The following is a 21326-nucleotide window of genomic DNA, read 5'->3' as shown; positions in this document are numbered from 1 at the left end:
TTTTTTTTTTTTTTTAAGGAAAAAAATGCCTCGACCTTCTAGGAGGTGGCATTTTGTGTATCCTCTAGCATCTCCCAAGAACACTAGGCAGTGGGGATTCTCTGAAGTTGGAGAAGGTAAGAAGTGAAAATAAGAGAAAGATAGCATATTGTGAACATGAAAGTTAAAAGTAGAAGAGAGATGTATAGAGAGGCAGAAGTCACAGGTAAGAAGTTTGATACTTATACTATGGTTATAAAGGGGAAACATGAAATGCTTTGGGTGAAAGGGAAGTAGAGAGCAAAGGCTTGAGGAAAGAACCAGACAGGCTTAAATGCATATAGGGAAAAGAATCAAAGGGAGATGAAAAAGTCATGATGCAAGAACAGGAAGAATGCAGGCATGGATCTGTTCATCAACTAAACACAGATCACTTACCAGCCAAATTTTAACTGTATGGCTAAATAAAAGTATTTCAAAGTTTTTCCTTAAGAGGATGGTCATGGGAATGTTAGAGTAAAATTTGGCAAATGCATACTTATAAAAATATACAGTTTTTAAAAATGATGAGATAAATCTATACAGTAGAGAATCATTTAGCTAAGAGTCTAAACAAAAACATCCCAACAACTGAATTGGGAAAATATTTTGTAAATGTTCATCCATTATAAAAGAATGTCAGGCGCAGTGGCTCACACCTGTAATCCCAGCACTTTGGGAGGTCAAGGCTTGAGCCTAGGAGTTCAAGACCAGCTTGGGCAACACAGTGAGACCCGATCTCTGCTAAAAATAAAAAATACACGCCTGTGGTCCCGGCTACTGGAGAGGCTGAGGCAGGAGTATCAGGCCATGGTTCCACCACTGCGCTCCAGCCTGGGCAACAGAGCAAGATATTGTCAAAAAAAAAGGAAAAAAGAATAGCATTGTAGTAAATGAAATGTATTGTTATGGTGCATAGTGCCCAGTGATGATCTGGTTATCTGGACCATTAAAAAAAAAAAGTCAGTTGATGATGCCACAATGGGCTAATACATGTAACACAAACAGTGTAATTTTTTTTTTTTTTAATCTTTTGAGACAGAGTCTTGCTCTGTTGCCCAGGCTGGAGTACAGTGGCCTGATCTTCGCTCACTGCAATCTCCACCTCCTGGGTTCAAATTCCTGCCTCAGCCTCCTGAGTAGCTGAGATTACAGGTGTGAGCCACCAATGCCCAGCTAATTTTTGTATTTTTAGTAGAGATGGGGTTTTGCCATGTTAGCCAGGCTGGTCTCGAACTCCCTGAGCTCAAGTGATCCAACTGCCTCAGTCTCCCAAAGTGCTGGGATCACAGACATGAGCCACTGCACCTGGCACAAACAGTGTAATTTATAGCAATTACTTGCAGCCACCAACCATGGTTCCCAGTTGTTTGTAGATTTTGGTGGGTGTGATCATTTTAGAGCACTGGATTACAATTATGCAAATATTATTCATTACATGTCAAAATGTCTTTTTCATTGTTTCCCTTTAAGACAGCTAACCTCGGAAAATATCACTAATATGGAGCAGGTGGGGTCTTACCCATTCCACATAAACAATCGTCTAATAATCACATGAAAAGGCAGATGGATTTTCAAGATGTACTGTTAAGTGAATGGTGAGTTGCAGAATGATTTGTAACATGATCCTGTTTCCAAGGGGGAAAAAGTATATATGTTGTTTGTATATTTGCTTATTTATACAAGAAGTTTGGAAAGATAACTTACCCAACTACTAAAACAGTGTTTACCTCTGGAGAATGAGATTTGGGAGGATAAGAAGGAATTTTCACTTCTTAGATTTTATTTTTATATTATTTAAATAGTTTAACATGAAACATGTATTACTTTCATGATCTTTTTAAACTTAGGGAAAAAAAGATGAAACATTTCATGGTTCCACTCATCAGGACTTTGTATTCTTTCTCTTCAATTTAATTCAAACATTTTAGAGTGCTTTTTATGGAGAGCAAGAGAACTCTGGCTGGGGTGTGTTGAGCAAGGGATGCTTGTGCGATGTCCAGAGGGTTATCAGAGGTAAGGCCTGAGCTCAGGAGAGAAGTGTGGGTGACATGTCGAGGAGTCATCAGATTCTACACAATAATTAAGATAAAAAGTACTGTTGCAATTATGTACTTACTAAGCAAATAAAACCGTGGCTTTCAAACTTTTAATGTCCAAGTCTCACTTCTGATTAGGTTGAGCATTCCTAACTGGAAAAATCCAAAATCCAAGATGCTCCAAACTCTGAAACTTTTTGAATTCTAACATGATGCCACAAGTGGAAAACTCCACACCTAACACTTCTGCTTTCTAATGGTTCAAGGTACACAAATTTTATTTCATGCACAAAATTATTAAAAATATTGTATACTGCACTGTTTTTAACTTGTGGACAAAGACTTATGGATAAGTGCAAAACATAAATCCTCTTTTGCAACCCAGAACTCATTGTTCAGTATGAGTTTTGATACACATAAGAAGGGATATTATGATACCTGAGACAGTTAACTGATGGGAGTATTGATAGCCATAAAGGTTGGTTCCAGGCCAGGCACAGTGGCTCAAGCCTGCAATCTCCACACTGAGGCGGGAGTATTGCTTGAAACCAGGAGTTCAAGACCAGCCTGGGCAAGAAAGTAACAAACACCTCATCTTCACAAAAATTTAAAAATTAGCTGGGTACTGGGGCATGTGCCTGTAGCTGCAGCTACTCAGGAAGGGGAGGCTGACGCAAAAGGACTGAGCTCAGGAGTTGGAGGCTGCACTGAGCTTTGATGGCACCACTGTACTCCAGCCTGGGTAACAAAGACAGACCCTGTCTCTTAAAAAAAAAAAAAAAAAGACTGATTCTAGGACTGTAAAATAGATAAACAGCATGGGATATAAGGGAAATCCTCAGCAGTATTAATTTTGCATTACAATTTCATGTTGACGATACATACGGTGGCTTTTTGTTTTAATGGCTTTTATCTTGAGAACATGATGTCTAGAGTTAAAGGTACTGGCATATTCCACACATCTGTACTATTCCTGAGTGTGATCGTTTAGGAACGAATATGATTTGAGCTCATTCATGTTAAGAAAGGGTGTCAAACTGAGAACCAGGCAGACCCACACCTACAGTGAAAAGGACCCTAAAGTAAACTGGTTGAAGAAATTAGATCCCAAAGATTCTTGGCGAATTTTGAAGTCTTCATCAGTATATCCCTATTAAAAGGAGATGACAGAAGCCAAAGTAAAAGAATTATGGGCTGACAGACAACTGGATTAAAATAAGCATCAGTTTCATTAAAAAGGGCTAACTTGAAGATAAATCTTTTGATTGCAGCTCTTTAGTGGATCTAAAATGGCCTTGATGGACAGTGGAAGAAATCATAACATGGAATTCCTTGAATAAAAATGTATTGACTTTAAAAAAATAACAAATTAAAAATAAAAAAAATAAAAATATTGTATAACATTACCTTCAGGTTGTGTGTATAAGTACATATGAACATAAATAAATTTCATGTTTACACCTGGGTTCCATCCCCAAGATACTGTATCTCATGTATACACGTATATACATATGGTCAACTGACAATGTCACAATGGGCTAATACATGTGATACAGTGTGGTTTGTCATAGTTATTTGCAGCAAACAACCACAGTTCCTTATTGTTTGTAGATTCTGGTGGGTACAATCATTTTAGAACACTGGATTAAAATTATGCAAATATTATGCATTACATGCCAAAATATCTTTTTTCTCTTAGAGAAATATGCAAATATTTCAAAATTTGAAAAAATCCAAGATCCAAAACACTTCTGGTCCCAAGCATTTTGGATAAATGATACTTGACAACCTGCAGTACTTTTGGCAGCATAACTGAATAATTAAAACTCAAATCGTCACTAAAGAAGTCAGCAAGACAACTATGATGGATTTTAAAAGATCTACAGCACTTAGAAAGTGTCTGAAGTTACTGCACTATTCCTCTCATTGTCTTTTAATACCATACCATACTATTGTTCAAATAAAACTATTTACTGCTCCTTTACCCCCTGAAGCAACCTGAATCCTTCTCTGGTACTTTCCTTCTTGACTTTATGCATTGCTTTTTTTTTTGAGATGGAGTCTTGCTCTTGTTGCCCAGGCTGGAGTGCAATGGCACGATCTCAGCTTATTGCAACCTCCGCCTCCCGGGTTCAAGCATTTCTCCCACCTCAGTCTCCCGAGTAGCTGGAATTACAGGCATGTGCCACCATGCCAGCTAATTTTATGCCTCTTATCTCTCACAAGCTGTATCCAGCTTTGCACCAAGACAAGAGACCCCTTAGCTCAAAGGTACATCAGATAGGCATCACTGTTAAAGTCAGGGCAGCAGCTGGGTCCAGTGCCACGTGCTCTATGTACCTCCAGCAACTTTGGAGGTTGAGGTGGGAGGATCGCCTGAGCCCAGGAATTGGAGTCTAGCCTGAGCAACATAGTGAAACCCTGACTCTTAAAAAAAAGTAGTTGTGGGCCAGGCTCAGTGGCTCACGACTGTAATACCAGCACTTTGGGAAGCCGAGGCAGGCAGATCACTTGAGACCAGGAGTTCAAGACCAGCCTGGCCAACACAGTGAGACTCCATCTCTAAAAAGAAACAGAAATTTAAAATAATAATAATAAATTAATTGAAAGCTGAAGGATAAGTAGAAGCCATTCAGCTATTTATTCAACAAATATCTACTGAACACCTACTATGTGCCGGGCACTGTTGTAGTGGAGATACAGCATTAAACAACAGGAAACAATTTCTGTCTCCATAGAACTTACATTTTGATAAGGGTGAAGACACTAGGAATGAGCCCCTATTATTTGTCTAGGTTTTTTATAGAAAGTCAAATTTCTACCTGTGCCACAGGGTACAGTACCTTGACGTGATTCACTAGGGCTGAAGAGTTTGGTCCTAAGTCTCCTGATGTTTTCTAGGAACCAGCCAACAAGGTAACATATGAGAAAAGTCTATAAACACTATACATATAGAGAATATGTCCTATTCATTCTGTACTCCCACCACCTAGTATAAGTAAATGACATAGGAGCAGTACTCAATAAATGATGAGATGAATCACAATTTTCAAAATCACAGTCAATGTAAAGAAGGCAAAATATTAGACACTATAGAATCAGTGCTGAAATACCATTACAAGCTGAGTACATTCCTTCTCTAAATTTAATCTGAAAAATCTAATCTGGAGAATTACACTGTACCTGAGTGTTCAACTATAAAAGTAAAAATAAAATTCTGTTCTAATCAGGAGTACTGATTAAGAACACCCAAGCATAATTAAAATCTATCTCTGAAGTGCATTATAAGAATATGTCTGTGCATACACAACACACAGAGAATTATGTTATTAACTGGATTAGTGTGGTTTAAATATGGACAATCAAGAACAGAGGACCACACCTAGCTGCCAATATTTGAGTATACATTTACTAGCAACTGGAGGAAGAGATGTTTCAGACTTGAGACGCAGAGGGAAAAAAACCCAAGACAAAAGTTTTATGTAATACTGCATCCTCTTATAGTACTATCTCATTAAAACACTACTCTAGAAATTGTTTCCCAAAGTCCATTATATGCCTAAGAGAAAAATTGTACAAGAATAACATTTTGAGTCTGTGTAGAAAGAATAAAAAACCTTGGCCATCTTAAATCCCCACCATGAAAATATGGAAGGAAGAAAAGGCCAGTAAACTCAGATCTACCATTAACTAGCTGTGGAATCTTTGGCCCTCACTCAGTTTTTCTATCTATACCTTTCGGGGGTTAGATTAGAATCGTATCTAAGGTTTATTCCAACTCTATTATTTTGTATTTATTCATTAAAAAGTAACTTATAAATATATGTTTTACTTCTGGGGAAAATGAGGTTTGCTATGTGGAAGGAAAAACAATTCCCAAGGGATAGAAAGTTATCTTAACAATACAGAGTTCACTTTCCATTGCAATCCTCTGGCACAATATGAATTCTGAGTTTTACCCACTTACATATGGTATTAGTTATCTAAAGATGCCATACAAATTAACACAAACAGTCCGGGCAAAGTGGTTCATGCCTGTAATCCCAGCACTTTGGGAGGCCGAGGCAGGTGGATCACTTGAGGTCAGGAGTTCGAGATTTGAGACCAGCCTGGCCAACATAGTGAAACTCCATCTCTACCAAAAATACAAAAATTAGCCGGGCATGGTGGCGCGTGCCTGTAATCCCAGCTACTTGGGAGGCTGAGGCAGGAGAATCACTTGAACCCGGGAGATGGAGGTTGCAGTGAGGTAAGATCATGCCACTGCACTCCAGCCTGGGGAAACAGAGCAAGACTCCGTCTCAAAAAAAAAAAAAGAAAAAGAAAAAGAAAGAAATTAACACAAACTTAGTGGCTGAAATAACACCAATTTATCATCTTAAAGTTCTGGAGATCAGAAGTCCAGAATGGGTCTCACTGGGCTAAAATCAAGGTGTTGGCAGGGCTGCATTCCTTCTGGAGGCTCTGGGAAAGAACTCATCTCCTGGCCTTTTCACATTCTAGAGGCTGCCCACATTTCTTGGCTGGTGGCCCCCTTCCTCCATCTTCAGCCAGGAATACTGCATTTCTTTGATCATTCTTCTGTAGCCATCTCTCTCTCTCTCTGACTATAGTTGGGAAAGTTCCTCCACTTTTAAGAACCCATGTGATTAAGTTGAGCCCATCTGGGTAACCCAGGATAATCTCCCCATTTCAAAGCCTTTAACCTTATTCACGTCTGCAAAGTCCTTTCTGCCCTATAAGGTAACATATTTACAAGTTCCATTTTTGAGGAGCCATTATTCTCTCTACCACCGATACCTAATCATCCAATCAAGATCATAAGAATTTATCTCAAGCTTGGAAGTCCATTGACTTCCTCCATTTTGTACTTAGGGGGTCTCACTACATTCTTTCCTTTCTTTTTCTTTATTAATCATCCAGTTGGACAACAATATTCTAATCTAAAATAAAATTTAACATTTTATATCATTCTGAAAATGCATTCAGAAATTCAGAAAACAAAGTAAAACACCTGGTTTCTCAATTTTGTAATAAAGTTATAAGGCCAGGTGCAATGGCTCACACCTGTAATCCCACTTTGGGAGGCTGAGGCAGGCAGACCACGAGGTCAGGAGTTCGAGACCAGCCTGGCCAACATGGTGAAACCCCGTTTCTAATTTAAAAAAATACAAAAATTGGCCAGGCGTGGTGGCTCATGCCTGTAATCCCAGCACTTTGGGAGGCTGAGGCAGGTGGATCACAAGGTCAGGAGATCGAGACCATCCTGGCTAACATGGTGAAACCCCGTCTCTACTAAAAATACAAAAAAAAAAAAAAATTAACCAGGCGTGGTGGCGGGCTCCTGTAATGCCAGCTACTCAGGAGGCTGAGGCAGGAGAATGGCGTGAACCCGAGAGGCGGAGCTTGCAGTGAGCCGAGACCACACCACTGCACTCCAGCCTGGGCTTCAGAGCGAGACTCCGTCTCAAAAAAAAAAAAAAAAAATTAGCTGGGCGTGGTGGCGTGTACCTGTAGTCCCAGCTACTCAAGAGGCTGAGGTGGAAGAATCGCTTGAACCCTGGAAGCGGAGGTTGCACTGAGCTGAGATCACATCACTGTACTCCAGCTTGGGCGACAGAGTGAGAGTCCATCTCAAAAAAAATAATAATAGGCAAATCTGCTATATATAATGCATGAGTTACCTCACACCCAATCACTGAAAAATTATTTTAAAAATTAGTCTCAATCCCTTATGTGATTCTGAAATTTGAGCAGCATGCTATAAACGTTGAAGAACACATGAAGTATTTTTTTTTTTTTACAAATTTTGAGACATAATTAAGCTACGATAAATTACACGTTTAAAGTATACAATTCGATAAATTCTGACATATGTACATATATCCACGAAGTCATCATGACAATTGAGATGATGAACATACCTATTACTCACAAATATTTCCCGCATAAGTCATCCGTTTGCAACTCAGGTCTCCAGGCAATCTGATCTGCTTTTTGAGTAGATTTTATAGAATTCCATATAATGTGCCATTTTTTTCTGGCTTCATTTCCTTACTATAATTATATTGAGAATAAAGTAAGTTGTATCAATTGTTCATTCCCTTTTATCGTTGAATAGTATTCCATCATATGAACATACCACAAATGTCCCTGTTGAAGCACATTTGAATAGATTCAATTCTTGCCTATTACAAATAAACCTGCCACGTATTTGTAAACAAATCTTTATGTGGTCATATGTATTCATTCCTCTTGGATAAATGCCTAGGAGCAAAATAGGTCACTTGGTAGCGTCAGTTTTAAGTCCTTAAGAAAATGTCCCAAAAAAAAAAAAAAAAAAAAAAAAAAGAAAATGTCAAACTGTTTTCCAAAGTGGTTGTACCATTTTACATTCCCACCACAAGTGCATGAGTTTCGGCTGCTCCACATCCTCACCAACACTTGTTACTGTCAGGCTTTTAAACTGAAGACACTGTAATGTCTTCTCTAAATTTAATCTGAAAAATCTTATCTGGATATTAGACACTATAATGTCTTCAGTTTAAAAGCCTGAAGCCTAAAAGTGTTGGTAAGGATGTAATGGTATATTCTTATACTTTCAGTCTGCATTTCACTAATGACTAATGATGTTGATCATCTTTTATGTGCTTATTTGCCATTCATGTATCTTTGGTGACAAAACATCTGTTCAAATCTTTTGCTTATTTTTTTTACTAGGTTGTTTGCTTTATTGAGTGTTTTTTCTTTTCTTTTCTTTTTTTTTTTTTTTTGGTTGGGAGACAGAGTCTTACTCTGACAACCAGGCTGGAGTGCAGGGGCGCAATCTCAGTTGACTGTTCACTGCAACCTCTGCCTCCTGAGTTGAAGCGATTCTCGTGACTCAACCTCCCAAGTAGCTGGGATTACAGGTGCCTGCCACCATGCCTGGCTGATTTTTGTATTTTTAGTAGAGATGGGGTTTTGCCATATTGGCCAGGCTGGTCTCGAACTCTTGGCCTCAAGTGATCTACCCGCCTTGGCCTCCCAAAGTGTTGGGATTACAGGCGGGAGACACTGCGACTGGCCTTATTGTTGAGTTTTGAGAATTCCTTACATATTCTAAATACAAGTCTTTTATCAGAATATCTTCCATAAATATTTCCTCCCAGTCTGGGGCTTGTCCTTTTATTCCCTTAAACATGGCTTTCAAAGAGATATTCTTAATATTAATGAAGTCCAATTTATCATTTTTTTCTTTTATAAATCATTCTTTTGGTGTTATACCTAAGAAATCTTTACCAAACCTAAAGTCACAAAGATTTTCTTTCAGAGATTTTATAAATTTGGGCTTTACATTTGAGTCTATGATCAATTTTGAGTTAACTTTTATGTATGATGTAAGGTATGAATCAAGATTCACTTTTTTATATATGAAGACCAAATTGTTCCAAAACCTTTGTTTTTGAAAGGACAATACTCTTTCCATTTAATTGCCTTGGAAGCTTCTTCATAAATCAATTGACCATATTTTTTTTTCTGGACTTTTCTATTCTGTTCCATGGATCTGTTTATCTTTACACCAGTTACCACAAATACCATGTTTTAATCACTGCAACTATAAGTTTTGGAAATCAGTGTTAAATCTTCCATCTCTGTTGTCCTTTATCAAAATAGTTTTGGCAATTCTAGGTCTTTGCATTTCCATATGAATTTTAAAACCAGCCATCACTTTCTACACTTTCTATTATCTATGGGGAAAACTGATGACAAAAAGGGACTGATGACAAAAAAATAAAAAAATGATCGAAGTCACTTTAAATGCATTGACGAGGGGCTGCCGGGAACGGCGCGGAGCGCGGCCGCGCCGGCGCGTCCAGGGGAGAGGCAGCCGCCGCGATGTACGTGTTCCTCATGATCCGGCGCCACAAGACCACCATCTTCACGGACGCCAAGGAGTCCAGCACGGTGTTCGAGCTGAAGCGCATCGTCGAGGGCATCCTCAAGCGGCCTCCTGACGAGCAGCGGCTGTACAAGGATGACCAACTCTTGGATGATGGCAAGACCCTGGGCGAGTGTGGCTTCACCAGTCAAACAGCACGGCCACAGGCCCCAGCCACAGTGGGGCTGGCCTTCCGGGCAGATGACACTTTTGAGGCCCTGTGCATCGAGCCGTTCTCCAGCCCACCTGAGCTGCCGGATGTAATGAAGCCCCAGGACTCAGGAAGCAGTGCCAATGAACAAGCCATGCAGTGAGGACCCCCAAGAGGCCCATTCCCCCCAATAAAAGAGATTTGAGAGTAAAAAAAAAAAAAAAATGCATTGACGCTGCTTTTTTTGTTTTTGAGACCAAGTTTTGCTCTTGTTGCTCAGGCTGGAGTGCAATGAAGCAATCTCGGCTCACCCCAACCTCTGCCTCCCAGGTTCAAGTGATTCTCCTGCCTCAGCCTTCCAAGTAGCTGGGATTATAGGCATGCACCACCACGCCCGGCTGATTTTGTATTTTTAGTAGAGACGGGGTTTCTCCATGTTGGTCAGACTGGTCTCAAACTCCCGACCTCAGGTGATCCGCCCGCCTCGGCCTTCTAAAGTGCTGGGATTACAGGCGTGAGCCACCGCACCTGGCCAACACTGACACTATTTTGTGAACAAAAATACAATCCATCTTAGTAAATGTCCTGTGTGCAACTGAAAGAAATGTGTATTCTGCTTGTATTGGGTAGAATACTATGTAAATGTCAATTAGGTTAGTTGATAATGTAGTTCACATCTTCTAAATTATTTTTTGTCTACTTGTTCTATCAATTATTGAGAGAGGCGAGGTACTGAAATCTCCAACTATAATTTTAGATCTATTTGTCCTTTCAGTTCTATCAGTTTCTGATTCATGTATCTTGAAGCTCTGTTATTAGGTGCATATTTACAACTATTAATTTCACTTGAAAGCAGCCAATCATGAAAGGCCATACATTATACGATCCCATTTATACGAAAGGTTCAGAATAGGCAAATTCACGGAGACAGAAAGTAGACTGGTGGTTGCTTAAGGTTAGGGGAAACAGGAGGAAATGGGGAGTGGGAGATTTCTTTTTAGGGTTATAAATGTTCCCAAGTGGGACAGCAGTAATTGTTGCACAAATCTGGAAATATGCTGGAAACCACTGAATTATATACTTTATTTTTGATTTACCTTATTCTATTTTATGTATGTATTTATTTATAGAGATATGGGGTCTCGCAACGTTGAGCAGGCTGGTCTTGAACTTCTGGTCTCAAGTGATCCTCCCATCTCAGCCTCCCAATGTACTGGGATTACAGGCATGAGCCACCACACCAGGCCTGAACTGTACACTTTAAAGGGGAGAATATTACAGTATGTGAATTTTATCTCAATTAAGCTGTTAAAAAATTATTCTACTGAATGGATGACCATAATTCATGAATGATATACATTGCTTCCAACTTATTAATACTCTGTAACACTGCTATGAACATTTTTGTGCCTAAGCTTTTATCATATGTAACTGAAAGTATGGCTTCTTGGCTGGGCACGGTGACTCATGCCTGATCCCAGGCACTTTGGGAGGCTGAAGCAGGCAGATCGCCTGAGGTCACGAGTTCAAGACTAGCCTGACCAACATGGTGAAACCCCGTCTCTACTAAAAATACAAAAATTAGCCAGGCGTGGTGGCAGATGCCTGTAATTCCAGCTACTCAGGAGGCTAAGGCAGGAGAATCTCTTGAAACCGGGTGGCAGTTGCAGTGAGCAGAGATCGAGCCATTGCACTCCAGCCTGGGCAACAAGAGCAAAACTCCGTCTCAAAAAAAATAAACAAAAAAAGTATGGCTTCTTGAACAGTCTGCTTGAGTGAGAATGTTAGCTTGACAACACGGCAGTGGTATGGTGCTGTGCAAGTCACTCACCTTCTCTGTGCCATGGTTTCCCTGTCTAAAACACAAGGCTATCATTTACCAACGTCTCTTGGGATTGTGAGGACTAAAGTAATGCACATAAAGGGCTTTCTGCAGTGCCTGTTACATGGTAAACTTTCAACATTAGTAGCAGTAGATGTTGTAATTATCATTTAGTTTGTGTTACTTTCTCTTTTTTTTAATTTTTTTTTTTTTTTTTTTTTTTTTAAAATGACCCTCACCTAACCTGAGTTGTATAACTGTAACTTCCTTATTCTTTCTCTCTCTCTCTCTCTTTTTTTTTAGAGAGACAAGGTCTTGCTGTGTTGCCCAGGCTGATCTCAAATTCTTGGGCTCAAGTGATCCTCCTGCCTCAGTCTCCCAAGTTGCTGAGATTTACATGGAAAAGCCACTGTGGCTGGCTAGTTTGTATTATTTTCTTAAGAAGATTTCCAGAAGTGGTATGACCTCGTCAAAAACCATGAGCATTTACACGTCTGATTTTTTTTTTGAGACAGAGTTTCGCTCTGTTGCTCAGGCTGGAGTACAGTGGCACAGTCATGGCTCACTACAGCCTCAACCTCCCAGGCTCAAACGATCCTCCCACCTCAGCCTTCTGAGTAGCTGGGATTAAAGACATGCACAACCACACCCAGTTAATTTTTTATTTTATTTTTTTTTGTAGAGACGAGGTTGCACTATGTTGCCCAGGCTGTTCCTGAACTCCTGGGCTCAAGCAATCCTCCCACCTCAGCCTCCCAAAGTGCTGGGATTACAGGTGTGAGCCATCACACCTGGCTGTGTCCAAATATATTTCAACAAACTATATCTCAAATTAGGTATACTAATATTTGGTGCCACTAGTAAGTATATATAAATGTATAAGAGAACAAGGATTACCTAGCTATCATAATTACAGTAAATTTGTTTTGTTAATAGGAATCTCATTTCAATTGTGCATTCATTTTTGCTGCTTTTGGCCCTTAGTTGTTTAAAAGCTAATAGTTTTATAATTATCCTGTAAATCCTACACACCATGAATACCTACTGAATATGAAATGTCTATAAGACCCTCTTCTAGAGGCTACACAGAAAACTGAAATAAGTTAGCCCAAGGATTTTTTGTGAAGGCAAAGAAACATTTTAATTCCAAATAATTATGATTAGGTAGAAGAGAGCTACACAGTGCTTCTGAGGGTCCAAAGGAGGCAGAAGATGGCAGTGTGTGAGCTAGTCCTCAAAGGATGGGCATACTTTCAACCAGCAAGGGTGTGGCAAGAGTCAAATCAAGGCTGGTAAAAGAACACAGCACGCTTCAAGCCTAAGCAGCTTAAGTACAAAGTGGCTTGGGGCAGAAGTGATGAGAGAGCAAGAGCACAAAGAGGACCCTCTAAAACAGAGCCAGTGACCATGTGAGCTGAGGGGGAGGGCTTCTCACAGGGCAAACTGTACAGAAAGACACGAAGACACACAGCATCATGACCCATCCAGAGAGCTGCATGTGATCCCATTTGGCTAAAGTGAAGGGTACATGTGGGAAAGAAGCAGATGATGCTAAATAAACAGGCAGAGGCCTGACTGGAGAAGGACCTTGTGTGCCAAAATAAAGTACGTGAACATTATTCCAAAGGCAACAGGGAACTGAGGCATTTTTAAGAAAAGAAGTGACAAGCAGACTAGCTTTAAGAAAAAATTACTCTGGAACTCCAATAGTTTCCCATCTTACACAGAATAAAACCCAAAGTCCTTCTTATGCTTAATACCCTATATATGCTGATCATTGGCTATCTCTGAAATTATTTCTCCTTCTCCCCTCACTCACTGCTCTGGCTACAGTGGCCTTCCTGCTGCCTCCTCCCATGTGCCCTTTCCTCAGGGCCTTTGCACTTGCTCTCCCCTCTACCTGGAACTCTTCCCTGGAGAGCTGCAGAGCTCGCTCCCTTACTCCCTTCAGGTCTGCCTTCATGTTCAAACCTTTTCTCAACAGAGTTGCTTTTACTGTTACCAGAAATAAAAGAGTAAAAATCGACTATAATCAGCCCCACTATGTTTTCTTCCAGTGTATTTATAGTATTTGTATACTGCCTGTTTCTCCTTACTAGAATATAAGCTCTATGATGGATCCCTTCAATAAAAATGTGACATTGAGATTGTTATTACTGTCACGTCCAGACAGCAAATCTAAGGGACGAGCTAAGTAAATCTATCCATGGATATACTGCTAGTGAACAGTGGAACCAGGGAGAATGACTCCGGAGCTTGCACTCTAACTATTTTACATACTGACTCCCCCTGTAGTGTCACAGGTCCCTGACTCTGATTCTAAAGCATTTCCTGTGAACAGGCTCCATGCTGACAAGCACTAAACCAGCAAAAAGTCTGAATTCATAGTATGTCCTTCTAAAAAGATGGTGACTGTTATAATTTGTATTTGTCAGGTTTTAAGTGCCGGGAATATTTTTTAAATAATCAATTAAAATGTACAAAGTATCTTGACTTTTACCTGTCCAAAAATTAGCCATTTTTTTTTAGACCCACAGATATTCAAACAAGATGAAAATATTTTATGAACTAAAAGGAACACAGCATATGACACCAAAAACTACTTTCCCAAGACCCTTTTTCAGGTACCACATTCAATTTCAGGAATAAAACTCAACATCTTTAAAATAATCATCAAAATTTTCTGACATGCCACTCCAGGAGGAAGAACAATGTGGTATCTATAGGAAAACATCCAGCAAATACAATATCATATGCACAGTAAAAGAATGAAAGGTAGGCCACAGTAACATTTCTCTTTATTCTTTCCCCACTCCCGAAATTATTAAATTTCCTCTCTGCCTGGGCATTCTTTCATCCCATCTCCCATTACTATCAGTATCCTCTCCTTAAAATGTAGTTCTCAATCAACAGCTGTTCCCATCAACCACTTCATACCAGAACTCATCCACTCTTAATTTCAACTACTACCTCTATCAGTATAACTCCCAAATCCTAATAGAGGTAGTAGCTGAAATTAAAAGTGCCATAATTTCTCCCTCTTTCCTTCTCCAATCTTTGATTTCTCTCACTTCAGGACCCTTTTATTTCCTGATGTTTTTAAGGAAAATTAACTTTTTCAAAATTGGTCCCTTCTCCATTTACTTCATAATCTGTATTATCTGGCCATTCTCCTAGGTTTGCAACTTCAATATAATTTTTCTCCACTTAATCAATAAGACCTGCCAACTATTCATTGTGTTTCTTATCTTACTTTCGGCTCCATAGCTATCACCACGTTTTGCGTTTTCTTCCCTTCCTTCGTGAATTACTATAGTTCTCCAGAGGACCTGCCTACCTCCAGACAGCTCACTCACTCCCACTCATTCTGTATACACTGCTAGTGACGCCTTTCTGAGAGCACGCCCACCATATTACTCTCTAATTCCCAGACCTTAAATAGTGCCCCAGCACAACAAATCTAAACTCAAACTAGCACTCGGGGTCTTCCGCTCCTTTAGAACGTCACTAGTAAATGTTCATCCTTTTTTTTTTTTTTTTTTTTTAAAGGAGTCTCGCTCTGTCACCAAGCTGGAGTGCAGCGGTGCGATCTCAGCTTACTGCAACCTCCACCTCCCAGGTTCAAGCAATTCTCCTGTCTCAGCCTCCCAAGTAGCTGGGACTACAGGCGCTAGCCACCATGCCCAGCTAATTTTTTTTGTATTTTTAGTAGAGATGGGGTTTCACCATGTTTGCCAGAATGGTCTCAATCTCCTGACTTCATGATCCGCCCCCCTCAGCCTCCCAAAGTGCTGGGATTATAAGCATGAGCCACCGCACCCGGGTGTAAATGTTTATCTTAAACATTCTAAAAAGATAAAAACCTAGAAACCCAATATTCTGATCTTCCACATCTAAATCTGTACAAAGCACACTATGGGTCTATAAGGTCATAGTATAACATCTTCTGCCTAACTTCCACAGATCACATCAGGCAACGGAACTATAGATAGTCCCCAACTTATGGTTTGGGTTACGAGTTTCAACTTTATGATGGTGAGAAGGCGATACACATTCAGTAGAAATAGTACTCCAAGCACCCATACGACTATTCTGCTTTTCACTTTCAGTTTGCAATAAATTATGTGAGACATTCAACAATTATAAAATAGGCATTCTATTAGATGGTTTTGCCCAACTGTAGGCTAATTTAAGTGTTCTGAGCACGTGTAAGGTAGGCTATGATGTTCAGTAGGTTAGGTACATTAAATGCATTTTCAACTTGTGATATTTTCTATTTACAATGAGTTTATCAGGAGGTAAAACCACCATAGGCCAAGGAACATATATATAACCTAATCTATCATCTTCTGAACATCTCAAGTTACCATGACAAGGATTCATTTTCAGAAGTTTAATCCTTCTAATCCACAAAATGAAAGTGTGTACAGTTATCAGAAAAATAACACTTCATATCTTTAGTAAGAGTACAAATTAGTACAATATTTTTAAGGGCAAATTTCCCAATATCTACTAAAAGTTTATGTGCAAATATCCTTTAGCCCAGCAATACCACTTCCAGGAAATAACCCGCAGATATTCTCACAGAAACAAGCAAAAATACATGCAGAAACACTACTATTATAGTTAAAAAAAAAGGAGGGGGGAGGGAGTGGATTTCCTTAATAGACTTCTATTATACATCTCTACAATGGAATATTATACAATTAAAAATAAAGACACAGTTACAAATGAATTGATATGGAAAGTTTAAGAATGCCATGAAGGGGGAAAAAAAGCTATTTATAGAACAGAATATAAATATTCTATTTGTGTAAAGAAAATGTATATGAAGGCTGGGCGTGGTGGCTCACGCCTATAATCCCAACACTTTGGGAGGCTGAAGCAGATGGATCACGAGGTCAAGAGATCAAGACCATCCTGGCCAACATAGTGAAACCCCGTCTCTACTACAAATACAAAAATTAGCTGGGCATGGTGGCGGGTGCCTATAATCCCAGCTACTCGGGAGGCTGAGGCAGGAGAGTCCCTTGAACTCGGGAGGCAGAGGTTGCAGGAAGCCGAGATTGCACCACTGCACTCCAGCCTGGGAGATAGAGCAAGACTCTGTCTCAAAGAAAAAGAAAAGAAAATGTATATGAAGAGAAAATACCTAGAAAAAAATATAGTAAGCCATTAATAGTAGCTAATTCTGGAGAATGGGGCTCAGGGGAAGAAAGAATAAATTTTCACTTGTTTTATGTGTGTGTGCATACATACATGCATGCCTTTTAAAAAAATAATCAGTTTATTAAATTTACATTAATAAAGAAAACTGAGTACAGCAAAGGCTCTTAACCTTAGATGAATATAATTGAACTTGATTATCCATAGTACAAGAAATATGAGCTACTAAAAGTATTTAATGAAAAACTCATCCATTCATTCAACTATTTATGGAACACTTACTATGCGTCAAGCATTGTGCCTGACACAATGGTGAACAAGAAAGACCTAGTCCCTGCTCCCAAGGAACTTACAGAAAGGCCTTTTGGACTCCATTTTTCCTGTCTCCCCTGTAAGAACCATTCTGACTTACAAGTGTGTGCTCTCATTATGCCTATTACGCTTATGGCTCCCATAAGACAAATATTAATTAATAGAATCATTATATCAACAAAAAAGAATCCTTAAAATGATTAATCCATTTCCTCCATAATTAATTTTTAAAGTTATTAGAAGCATAATCTGTGGAAAGAACAACTCAACAAGCACTCTTTCAAATAAACAAGAAGTAACCTAGTTGGCTGGGCACAGTGGCTCATGCCTATAATCCCAACACTTTGGGAGGCCGAGGCAGGTGGATCACCTGAGGTCAAGAATTTGAGATCAGCCTGGCCAACATGGTGAAACCCCATCTCTACTAAAAACACAAAAATCAGTCAGGCACGGTGGCGGGCGCCTGTAATTCCAGCTACTCAGGAGGCTGAGGCAGGAGAATCACTTGAACTCAGGAGGCAGATGTTGCAGTGAGCTGAGATCCCGCCACTGCACTCCAGCCTGGGTGACAGAGTGAGACTCTGTTTTGAAAAGAAAGTAACCTAAATGTTAAATGAAGTTTAAGGGAAGAACATTCAAAAATTAGCTAAGAACATTCAAAAAGGGAAAAAAACTATAGGATATTTTTATTTTATTTTCTTCACTAATTAAATTTTTCTACAATGAGTATGTACCACAGTAAGAAAGTAACAGTTATTATTCAAAAAGAATCCCCTATGGCAACAACAGATCAGCTACTGCATAAAATCCAGCTCTTCTTCCCACTATACCCGGCCCTTTATGGTCTGGCCTTGCTGAGACTCCTTGTGTCAGCCCAGAGCCCACTCCCCTTTATGCGAAACAGCATCCTGGGACTTTCCTCTGGGAAGCCCTGCTCCTCACCTCTTAGGCTAGGCCCAGTGCCCATTTTTTGTCAGTCAGTGCTTTCTATCCCTTTGGTTACCGCAACAGTTCAGGGGTAAACACACGACCCTAACAGACCAAAACCAAAATCAGTCTTGAAAAGAGACTAATTTTAATGAAACTATTAAATTGATTATAAGTAAGTGACATGCAATACACCTAAAAATCCTTTTAAAAGCCTTTGTAATAAATGGAATTTTCACTTAATGTGGCCCCTAAATATTTTGTGACTATAATTTCAAATCATAAAACTGCAACAGAATAGTTGTAAGTCACTTCTTTTGTTAAAATGCACAACAATAAAACAACAATATATAATGACATAATTTCCATTTCTAAGAAGCTATTAGAGCTTCATGATTGTCTTAAAGAATTGGAATGTTAAATTCTTATCAATCACATCCTGTTAAAATACTAAGTATAGAAACAGTAAGAAAATGCAGCTCAACCAGGCATATACATTAGTCACATTTCCTCTGACAATTTTTTTTATAACTTCAAAACTAAAGACTCCTGTAGGAAGGATTTTATAAGGAACCTAAAATGCGACAATACCTAAGAAAACATTTGAGATGCAATTAACTTTCCAAAAAAAGTGTAATCAATTAATCATTTTATTCTCAACTCTAAGAAAGCTATAGAATATATTAATAAATCACAGGAAAACAAAGTTAAATTCAGTGTATGAAAACAGAAGTTAACCATTAGAACTCCTTAAGACTGAAATAGGCTATCCTGTAAAACAGGGACCTCCTCTTCCTTGGAACTAAGCTAAAACTAAAACTCTGGAATTCTCTGGAAATAAGACATCCTTGAGGAATTCAATTGATGTGCCAGCTGTTTTGTTTCTTGAAAGAATATAGCTGAATACATACAATAATCTGTTGCCTTTTTTTCTAGCATTGCACAATTTTCCTGGCCTACAATGCACATACTGTATCTATTATCATATTTAAGCATCTGACAGCATTATTATAAGAATCCTTAATATTCATCTCTAATTAAATACATACATAAATTTTTCAGTTTTCAAAAGAGCATGGCTTTCAGTAAAGTATCATATATATTTTTTCCACAGTCTAAATACAATACATTTCCTGAACTTTTAGCTTTCAGTTTCCTGTTCGTCAGTGGCTACAGCTCTAGAGGCAATACATAAACACACCCCAGCCATGGTATTTCCACTTTTGACAACAGTGGACATGAACTTAATATGACCAATATAATTACACTGCATAGAATGGTACCTGATGGCTAAGAGAGCAACAGAAGAAATTCAATAATTTTCAAAATTGGAAATATAAATTATGTTCCATATGTAAGAATTCACATAACAAACCTAACTTATGACTCAGAAAAAGTTTCTCTCTTCTGAAAAACTGGAAAAGCTTTCTTTATTGGACAATAACTAAAAAACCCACCCTGTTTCCTTTTTTCTCTTGCTTGCCAGGAAGCTCAGAGCTAAATTTAAAGTTCAAACACAGAAACTATCTTGCCTCAGATTACTGGTGTAAAGATTTCTTCCCATTCCCTTCATTCTGCTCATTATTTCTCAAGTAATTTATGCTCATTTTCTGTCTTTGTTTTTAATGGTCTTTGCCTGTTTTGCTTTAATCACAAACTATCAAATCCTTTTCAATGAATAGGTTAATATAAATTATAAATTAAGCAAAACTTAATGACCTTAGTTTGTATCTTCACATCACTGCATAACTTGTTAATGCAATGTATAAAAAATGGAGGTTCTAAAAGGTATCTTTGCTGTTTTAATTATTTCACATGATTCATGATTCACTTTTAGAAAAGCCAATGACAATTTTTTAAATAAAAGAATGACAGAATGAAACAAGGATCAAAACTTAAATTACTAAATTAGAGACACTGAATTAGGAGGATTCAAAATTTTTTAATGTTTTAAATTTACTGACAAAATTGGTCTGGCAAAGCTAGAAAACTATCATAAAAAATTAACTTACATAAAGTGTATTAAATTATCAGCAGGCACAGTGGCTCATGCCTGTGATCCTAACACTTTGGGAGGCCGAGGCGGGTGGATCACTTGAGGTTAGGAGTTCGAAACCTGTCTGGCCAATATGGTGAAACCCCGTCTTTACTAAAAATCCAAAAATAAATTAGCCGAATGTAGTGGTGGGCACCTGTAATCCCAGCTACTTGGGAGGCTGAGGCACAAGAATCGCTTGAACCTTGGGAGGCTGAGGTTGCAGTGAGAAAAGATCGTGCCACTGCACTCCAGCCTGGGCAACAAAGCGAGAATATGTCTAAAAAAAGAAAAGAAAAGAAAAACTCATATACTGCTATCTGTGTCATTAGCTGCAGAGTAGACAATAGGTATAAAAAATATTGAAACAGTCTAGGAATCTAAGAAAAAGGGGAAAAACTCAGTCACATATTTAAAAAATATAAACGCACACATACACATGAAAATATTTCATATATGGTAATACCAAAGTTTGTTAAGTGGAGATAAAAGCAAGGTATTAATGAAATTAATAAGCCAGCTGCAGTGGTTCATGCCTGTAATCCCAGCACTTTCCCAGGCCAAAGTGAGACGATCCACTGAGCCCAGGAGTTTGAGACCAGCCTGGGCAAAATGGTAAAACCAAACTCTGTCTCCACAAAAAATAGAAAAGTTAGTTGGGCATGGTGGTGTGCACCTGTAGTCCCACCTACTTGGGTGGCTGAGGTGGAAGGATTGCTTGAGCCTGGGAGGCAGAGGATGCAGTGAGCTGAGATAGCATCACTGCACTTCAGCCTGGGTAACACAGTGCAACCCTGTCTCAAAAAAAAAAAAAAACAAACAAAAACAGGTTAAAAAAAACTACAATCCAAAATGACAAATCTGGCCAAAATCTTAAAAAATATATCATGAATTGGCCGGGCGCGGTGGCTCAAGCCTGTAATCCCAGCACTTTG

The 21326-nt window shown here is 38.9% G+C and overlaps 2 protein-coding genes across 3 annotated transcripts in view; one reads left to right on the top strand and one right to left on the bottom strand.

The window, feature by feature from the left end:
• Nucleotides 1–21326, bottom strand: part of FKBP5 (FK506 binding protein 5) — a 165625-nt gene that overhangs the window by 74772 nt on the left and 69527 nt on the right. The gene's annotated exons all lie outside the window — the stretch shown is intronic.
• LOC105514185 (transcription elongation factor B polypeptide 2) lies at nucleotides 9876–10339 on the top strand. The gene has a single exon (XM_011945377.1). The coding sequence runs from the start codon at nucleotides 9936–9938 to the stop codon at nucleotides 10290–10292; it is 357 nt and encodes a 118-aa protein (XP_011800767.1). The 5' UTR covers nucleotides 9876–9935; the 3' UTR covers nucleotides 10293–10339.

Source organism: Colobus angolensis, unplaced genomic scaffold (genome assembly GCF_000951035.1).
Source record: "Colobus angolensis palliatus isolate OR3802 unplaced genomic scaffold, Cang.pa_1.0 Scaffold24, whole genome shotgun sequence".
NCBI classification, from domain to species: Eukaryota; Metazoa; Chordata; class Mammalia; order Primates; family Cercopithecidae; genus Colobus; species Colobus angolensis.
This window is presented reverse-complemented; position numbering and strand designations above follow the sequence as displayed.